The 9602-nt window shown below is 31.0% G+C and overlaps 1 protein-coding gene and 1 non-coding gene across 2 annotated transcripts; one reads left to right on the plus strand and one right to left on the minus strand.

Annotated features, from left to right (window-relative positions):
- Positions 1 to 4990: 4990 nt before the first annotated feature.
- On the minus strand, positions 4991 to 9248 carry LOC112514534 (GDSL esterase/lipase At5g55050). Its single transcript, XM_025121053.1, has 5 exons — positions 8937 to 9248; positions 8667 to 8812; positions 6783 to 7019; positions 5712 to 5958; positions 4991 to 5582 (listed from the first exon to the last, which is right to left on the minus strand). Exons 1-5 carry the CDS (start codon positions 9196 to 9198, stop codon positions 5362 to 5364), a joined length of 1113 nt encoding a protein of 370 aa, XP_024976821.1. The 5' UTR covers positions 9199 to 9248; the 3' UTR covers positions 4991 to 5361.
- TRNAF-GAA lies at positions 7066 to 7138 on the plus strand. Its single transcript has one exon. It is a non-coding gene; the product is annotated as a tRNA-Phe (tRNA).
- Positions 9249 to 9602: the final 354 nt, after the last annotated feature.

Below are 9602 nucleotides of genomic sequence, written 5' to 3' on the forward strand. Positions count from 1 at the left end.
TTATACATCACTTGGGTTATCGTTTTGATTGATAAGTTAAAATTTTGATGTAATCATAAAATATGAGTGTGATAATCATATGATATGAGTGTGATACTTATGTGATAGAGGTGTGATATGAAGAAAAGATGTTAAATAATCATATGATATGAGTGTGATACTTATGTGATAGAGGTGTGATATGAAGAAAAGATGTTAAGCCATGGAGATTATCATGAACGAAGGAGAAGAAGATAACTACCAAGAGAATAACGTGGAACGTGAAAAGATAATTATGGTTAATTAAAATAAAATAAAAATTATAAAAATTACTTAATTACATTATTGTCCTTATTAAATTATTTATATATAATAAAAGTTAATTTATTAATTAAAAAAGTTTDAGGTTATTGGGTTGTTCTCGCGTTCTCGTAAATCACATGGGTTTTCGTTTGAACCTCCACCTATATATATATATATATATATATATGTATATGTATATTCAATGAATCAATAACTATTGAAAATATAACTCAAAAACAACCACGGATCAACAACAAAGGAAGTCAGCATCAGAGTCTCGGTCCACAACCAAGTCTAAAATCGTTTAAATTCTCTTATGTGCAACAAATACACATTGTCCGATGGTCAGATACGGACGGTTGGGAAATAGGAGTATGAGCACACACCGCCTAAGTCCCACCATAGATTTAACCACGAGCCTCAAGTTCTGAAACTAGTTATAGGATTGATCCACACGTCCTCGGTAGCCAGTTCCGTAAAGGTCGAGTACAGGATATTGTTTGTTGAAGACATCAGTCTTTGTAGTTACTATGTTACCAGATAAATGTGACCCCAAGTCCAGGTTTCTAATTTCTGCAACATATTTCAGTTTCAGAAAGTCATATAAAAGCTCATAAATATAATAGAAGTTTGGTTCCAAAAAAATAAAGGTTATCCTGCTAAATCCATGATGGACATCATCAAACAGGTCGAAAAACCTGTTTAACAATCATAACACATTTTATCAGAAGTTTATCAAGTAAACGCTTATCGGGTGTCATTTGTCGTGCTAGTTGAGCATAACAAGAATCGAGTATTGTGTCCAGTAAAAAGCATAGCAAGGACCGAGATCATACCCGATATCCAATAAGTGAGAAAGAAACCTCTTACCCGACAAGTGTTTACTGGACAAAGAGACCCTTACCACTATCCAATTTGATGGTCGAGAATGTTACTGATAAGGTAATGATTGTAGTGACTCATGTCGGTAAATGTCTGGTAAATGACCCATGTTGTTTTTAGAACGTCAATATTTTTCATTAACTTTTATAAAAAAAAAATTCAGAACGCGGTTATCATCATCCATTTGAATGTTCTGTTAAACCCGTCCTCCAAACAATTACTGTAAACTAAAAATAAAAAACTTATTATAAATACAGAGTTGGGTTTTGGTGAGAAATATAAGAAGAGATCTTCATCTTTAGATCAATCATAATTAAATGTCAACACTAATGAGGTGCACTGAAATGCACTGGATCAATTATCTTCTATAGTATAATTCATGGGTAAACATGAGATTAAAAGTGATCAAGGGTTCAGATCTTTTTTTATGATTATCACCATAACTTTCTTTCTCACAAAGTCTTTGGCCTATAAATACACCGTATTATATATAAATCTATGATTTTAAAACCCAATGGGTCGGTTGGTATTTCATGAGATCTCATATGATTTGTAGGTAATAATAGTTTAAAATACGTTAAAGGCAGTATTTTTGTAATAATCAATTAATAAAAGAGTAATTTAATTATTTTTATAATTTTTTAATAAACAGTGGAATTCAAGTCCATTCCAAATCATTCAAACAAAACAAACCAAAGATTCCAAATCCAAACCCCTCCAATTCCAAATCATTATGTGAAATTCAAATCCCTCAAAATCAAAATCAAAGGTCCCGTTTGAATTACATTCCAATCCCATGTTTGGTTTGAAAGATTTCATTGAAACCCCCCAAACATATGATTAGTTATACGGATTCAAACATATAACTTTAATAAGTTGTATTTATACTTGATCAATTTATAATCTTGAATTATAAGTAATAAGCAGTAAATTTTTAACTTTTTATTTGAATGTTCAATAATATGATTAAGAGTAGACTACAGATTTGGTCTACGTGGTAACGAAAATATCACGCTTACTATAGTTTTGAAGTTACAAGATGACCAACGTAGATTGTAAAACTGATCAAATTTGACCTGTATCTTCAACGACTGCTAAATAATTCTACTAAACGAGGGATATTTTCGTCTTTTTCTCGATTTTTTTTTGTCCTTTACTCAATTAAAATTGATTTTGTGATTTTGCTCCCTTTGGATTATGACCAGGTAAAAAGACAAAAGTCGATAAAAAGACAAAAATGTCTTTCATTTAACATAATTTTTTAACGGCTGTTAGAGACCGAGACCAAATTCGAACGTTTTCAAATACTACAAGGACTCTTTTGTAATTTCGAAAATTTAGAGACAAAAATTATAAAATTGGACCCTTCGTGTTTGTTTTGAATAGTTAGGTTATTTAATTTTTTCATGTGATTAAGAATGTCTTAATTTTTATGTTAATGAACTAAAATGGTTTGGTTTGCGTCTTAATCATTCATGTATACAGTATAATTGTACTGATATTTTTTTAACCATTCAGTATTATTATTATTATTCTAACTGTAGATGTTTCAGTCAGTTTATGTGCATTTTAGATGGTTCATGGAGCCTAGGAAAAGTAAACAAGAAATTCTTAGAGTATCTATAACAGCTTCTCAATAATAGAAAAAATGAAAATTTTATTCTTTATGATATTCCAACAGCTTCCCTAACTCGTTATTTAAAACAGATAATCATGGAAAAAACTCCAAATACAGATGTTACTGTTTTATATATATTTAAAGAAAAGTGTACTGGGACCATGAATTTATAAAATAATTAAATAATATAATTAATGCTAAAACCTGTAAAATAGAGAAGCTGTTGGAGTTGATTGTTATTTATTTAGAGTTTTTCCGTGTTCAAATCCAAGGAGAAATAAAAATCCCCTTGTGGCCACGGATGTTCAAATGCGGTGACTCCGAGCTATCTGCAGAGCAGGTGGTCGTCCTGGGATTAGTCGGCTCGCATAGCGGGTTTGATATCCAGGTTAATAAAAAAATTATTTAGAGATTTTGACTTTTAGTTCTCTATTTTAGAGAAATTATAAAAAAGTTGTTAGATATGCTCTTAGTGAACTTGGAGGGACTCCATCTGAGTGACTTCTAAAAACATAAACTTTATCGTCATTCAATATTCTTAATCAATCAGTATTGTGTTTATGTCATTAAGCTCTGTCAAACATCGTTCTATCAAATTGTTTGGATCATCGTGGACGTTTGCAATGACACTTTATAAAGTTGACGGTTTGATTGTATACTGATTCAGATTGCAATTTCTTTTTTTCAAATGCAAATGTCTGAAATAAGGCCATTCGGACGTCCGAAAACATATCTACGTAGATATTTCTAAATAAGCAATTTTAGACACATCAAATTTTGAAGAACTGACATTTTTTTTTCAATAAAATATCTGATTTTCCAAGGTCAATTTTTTTTCCCAGGAAGATTTAAACATAAATGTTACACTGTTAAAGCTTAGTTTATCCACTTACCGAAATGTTTTAAAATTCAAATCTTTCAAAATCTGTTACTTTTTCTAAAGACGACTTTATAAAACAACTCTGTATAACTTAATATCGTTTTTTACGATAAAAAAACACTGAAAGGCAACTTTTTCTTGAACTCAATAATTTCACACACTACTTTATAAAGCTATAAAGTCACTTTGACTTATGGGTTGTTTGTTTACCTCTTAATAGTTCCATTAAGAGACAGCATCTGAATCGTTAAGAGATGAATCTTGTTTGGTAAAAAAAAATCTCTCTCTTAATGATTATAACCATTTAGATGATTTTGTATCATGTGTCTCCCTTAACCATTTAGCGTCCTAAGTTCGTTATAAATAATTACCGAACAATTATATTTCATTTTGCACTATATCATGAGAGTCTTTTAATCAACCTGACCACGTAATCATTCTGCACCAAACCATTCAGCAACTGTCAAACAACTTATTACTCTTTTTACTAAAAGAATCAAACGATGTTCTAAATCTTCAACCAAAAGCTTCATAAGATTTCAACTTTTGTGCACTATTTTTCTATTTGTGCACTCTTTTTCTTAGGGATCGTTTACTAAACGTTTACCGTTAAATGCTTACGAGATCATTTATTTTGTCGGATGAACATTGTGTGGATACTAGGATTTATTGTGGACAGGAGCATCTTTCCTCAAAGATTTGACCATCTTCCGAAGTTCTAAATAAGTATGAATTTTGGCAGGATTGACCTCTTGCTCCGCCCATTGGTCTTCTATGGAGAGAAAAATAAAAAGGGCTATCGGTCTGTCCTGGGAAGCGAAGAGGACAGGTTTGAAAGTCATTCGGTTGTAACATAGTTGTCTGGTGATTTGAATGATTGAATAAATGCTCATTTAATACCAAAAAAGAATATTAAATTTATAACAGTAATATAGATTGTTAATAAAATTGGTGTTTTGTCAAATCAACAACCCTTAAGACAATTTGTATTCATGGTCTCAACCAATCTGACCGTAACTAAGACAAAAAATTTATTGAAAAACAAAAAGAAATATGTAATCTCATCCAAACTTGGTCGCCACACTAAAGGAGATTGTAATTCTCTATTCTATTTTATATGCCACATGTCACGTTACTATTGGTCCATATTATATTTTTATTTTATAAAGGTTATATGATAAAAAAAAATGGCTTTAATTAAAAAATAATAAATATAGCAAAATTTGTGTATCCAATCATAAAATAAATTTTTATTAAATTTTGTACCAAGTGAAATATTATGTAGTATTCATATATTTTCAATGTGGTTTACTTGTATACAACAAAAAAAGCTTAAATTGCATGAATTGTTTCATTTTTCATTGCATAATTGAATTACAATGATTGGATAAACTGATGCTTACACATTACATGTATACATATACTTTAACTATTTCTTCATATTCTCTTTCACAAAAACATACAATGAATATATATAGATTTGGAATCATGTGAGACCAATTTATTTTAGTGAGACATGTGAGACCATATTATTACACTTGAAATTTCATAGTAAAAACACTGTGAAGGTGGTTCGGATTTTCTTTTACCTTTACAATATTTTCTTGTGAAGTTTCAAGTGTAAAGACAAAGTCTCATGGGTTTCACGAAAACAGACTACTCTCACGTGAATCAAACTCTCTGTGTGTGTGTTCTGCATTCACGCTTTAACGAGTTGTTCTACATTCATTGGGTTTGTAAATTGTGGCGATCCACCATAGATAATGCCTGCAAAAATACCAGATGCTGTTTCTGTCGGATGGTAAAGGTCCCAGAAAAGATGGTTTTTCCGGTTCGTGCAAAAAGTTGAAACTGGAATGCAAGGGATATCGGCTTTTAGGTTGCCAAGTCCACAACAAGCCGCTTTTATCTCCGTAATTCCTGAAATAAATAAAAATACCAATGGAATTAATAATCTTTTATTCTTTACCAATTGACACACCTCTGATAATTTCAGAGGTGTGAAATTGATTAGTTGTGGATAAATTAAGGTAATCAAGTATTAAGTACCGTAATTTTGAGGATGTTGAATGACGCCGTTCATGGCATCGTATAAATGAAAATAGGAGTAGTTAATATCTGATAATTCTGATTTCAGTTCCCTTAGCAAAGCTTGCAGACCGTCGTTGTATTTTTTAGACCAATAATTTGCTTCTGCCTTGCACTCGGTGTTGTTCTGCTTCCTTTGTGCCGGACAACAACCGATCACTCCAACTCCACTTACCACAAATTTACGAGCTCCCAATCCATGCATTTTCTGTAGTCATTTTCACAAAAGCAGTCTTGTTGTAAGAATAATGTAGTCTTTTTACTTTTTTGTATTGTGAATCTATCTGTAAAGGTTTGAAAAGCCAATAATTCAAATTTTTATATGAATTTGGGTGTTGTTCGGCTATTTTTTCACTAACCCTTGCATAGATTAAGCTATAGGTATGAATTAAGCTCACTTGACTATTGTATGGGAAAAAAGTAAGCATTTGAACTTTGAAAGGTGCATCCACTTGATTTTGAATGATGCTTTCAAATATTTTGAAACCAAAAATTATAACAAATATCAACATGAATGAGATGGTTTATATAGTTAAATTAAATCGTGACTCACAATAGGTTCCATGTTAGATTCTTACAACTAGCAAATACTTACATTTTTCATCTTTTAAATTTCGGCCCCAAGGCCCCTACGAGCCCTACAATATCATTACTAAAAATATTAACACTACTGAATGAAAGGCTTTTACCTATTGAATCCATTACCGACTAAACGGTTATTCGGGTAAACGTTTACCAAGTTATATTACCTTACTGGATTAATATGGTATGGACCAAAAATCTTACCCGGTAAGAGCGAGACAAGGACCAAGAGTATTATCCAGTAAGTGATGACGACAAATCTTACCACGATAAGCGCTTACCGCGTAAATTGTTGCATACGATGCCGTTTTTGTGGACAAAAATCTTATCCAGTAAATAAATAATAGTGTATAATTTTATCGGTAAGCACTTACAGAATAAGTGTTTGGTAAACGGCTCCTAAATAAACTTTTTGGGTAACTGAAATTAATGAATAAGAAGTTGGTTTACCTTGATGAGTGATTTGAGAGTGGAGACCATGAGATCAACATATTGTTGTGGGGTGTATTGTTTGGAAACATTGGAATCTTTATTGAAGTAGCCAAAGAGATCATTGCTTCCAATAATGATGAGAAATAGGGACTTGGATAAGTGGGTTTGAGCAGCGGCTGCACCAAGTTGCTGAACCAGTTGGTCATGAACCAGAGAGTAGAACTCCACTTGCTTTGTTAATGGAATGGATTGTTTCTGTAAATTAGTATAAAGAAAAGAATGTTAGAAGATGAACATGAAAGCGGGGATAGCTCAGTTGGGAGAGCGTCAGACTGAAGATCTGAAGGTCACGTGTTCGATCCACGTTCACCGCATTTTTGTTCTTTTCAGAATTTGATTTAAGAACAAGAATTGATTCGTGGTTTGGGCCTTTCTTTTCAGCTTTTTAGTGGACGAAATAAAAGGACACTTTAAGGTTCACACTCAGCTATGCATTAACGCGGCGTCTTTAAAAGTATATATAACAAACTTTATATCTATACTATATTATAAAATATTTGATCCAATCTTTTAAAAAACAACTTTTAAAGCATTATGTATTGTTTATTGATGTATATTACTTAAAGTTTAAGATTACAAGTAAATTGTTCGTATGTACAACTTATTAAAGCTTAATATTTGAATTTGTGTAATTAACTACATATAAACATAATCAAATTCTGGAGAACTATCTTATTTTAAATATATAAAATCTAAAATATATTTAGGATAATCATTAAATTCAAAATACTAAATATTATCTTTATAAAAGAATTATATTATTAAAATAAAAATAAATGATTTTATTATTAAATTTAAATTAAATTATAATAAAAAATAGAATTAAAAAAATTACACAAAAAACAAGAAATTTTAAATATTTAATTTGATATAATCGATATATATATATTTTTAAAATTTTATGATACCTTTAAATTTGTATTTTATTAAAAAAGTAATACATTATCGTTTTTTCGGTACCACATAAAATCGTATTATAAGATCGATGGTGACAGAATAAAATAAAACATTAAAATCGAGATGTATCTTACTGCATTGCACGAGTACCCTTCTAGTTATTTAAAAATAAAATAAAATCTTTAAACCAAAATCACATAAATTTTACATTCTTTATTTTAATTTTTTAATACTAATTATATTATTAAAAATATAATTTTATTATCTTAATATATTTTTAATATAAAATTACAATAATTATATTATCAAAATATTATATAATTTTATAAACTAATACACTTAAAAATAAACTTTAAATAAAACAATAATAATCCAAACTCGGAAATGAATAAAGAGGATTTATCTTTCCTTACATCAAGTTATAAAAAGTTATGAATACACTTCATTAGTGTTCATATTTAATTAGAATTGATTTAATGATATAAATCTTTTCGTATGTTTCTCACCATAACTTCCTTTTTCACTAGAACCCAAACCTAAAACAAATTGTTAATAAACATCTCTTATCTGGTAAACTCAAAGTTTTTGTTCCCTTATAAGATAAGATTATAGATCATTGTCATGTACAACAAATAAGACAAATGATAAATGGTAAATGCTCACCGCAACTACTTGGTAAACGGCCCTTAGGTTCACACTCTCCTACGCATTAATGGTGTCCTTACCCGTTGATAACTAAAAGACCGAACTTAGCTATCAAGTATCAACCCCACACATATTCATTCACCACCATATTTTAATTTGTGATCTAAGTCTAGGCGAAAATTTATAGTTTATAGATTATAAACAAATGGAGAGCTGAATCACGAAATCGACGTTTGAATGAATGAATTGCATCAGTAATATATATATATATATATATATATATTGTATATATGTTCTCACAAATAGTTCATCTGTTCCATTGAAGATTCCGGCACCGCCAGATGCAAAACTGATTCCGGTAACCGTCGCATTGGAGCTGCTCAGCTTTTTTGATTTCGACACCAATGATAGATACGCCGGTGCGGACGGTAATCCGACCTTCTCAGCTGCCAAATCACACAAAAACATTTCAATTCCGACACAAATCGAAACTTAACCTAACTCTTATTCCTGAATCATAACTGCATGGAATCATAAAATCATCTACAGTATCGAATAATCGAACCATACCTAAAAAATCGGCAGCATTTTTTCCATTACTAAACCTTCCGGTAGCCTTCCCGGTCGGAAAATCGACGCCGTTGTGTGGAAAATTAGCTTTGGCGAGGGATAGAGCTAGGTAGTTGTTGTTTCCGACGTCAACCAATGAGTCTCCGAATATGTAAAGTCCGGGAACTGATTCACACAGAACAACACCAGATCTGAAGATGACAGCGCAGAGAAAGAATGAAACGATGAAGCTAAGTGGAGGTCCGTTAATGGAGGTAGTCATGGATGGTTACTAGTGTGTGTTTTTGTGTGAAAGTGTGGGTGTTCCGGGATGGAAGGAGATGGGGGTTTTAAAGGGATGAAATGGAAGTTAAAATAGGAGTGTGAACGAAGAGGAGAAAAATGGAAGGTACGATTCTGTTAGCGTGTGCGTGCATTTTGGGGTTGTACAGTAAGTTTCTAATTAATGGTCCATTTCGGTTTTTATATGTATACAAGTGATATGATTTAATATACGTGTCAATCACTAGTATTTGTCTACTTTATTAATTATGAAGTGATTCCCACATGATGCATTGTGTACGGAGGTTAATGACATCCCTATTCATTATTAATGGTATTTTTAATACTACTTTAATTATTATTGTTTTTTTTGTTTTTAATGTTTTTTGTTTTTTTGTTATTATT

This window comes from Cynara cardunculus (assembly GCF_001531365.2).
Source record: "Cynara cardunculus var. scolymus isolate 2C chromosome LG 6, CcrdV1, whole genome shotgun sequence".
Classification (NCBI taxonomy): Eukaryota; Viridiplantae; Streptophyta; class Magnoliopsida; order Asterales; family Asteraceae; genus Cynara; species Cynara cardunculus.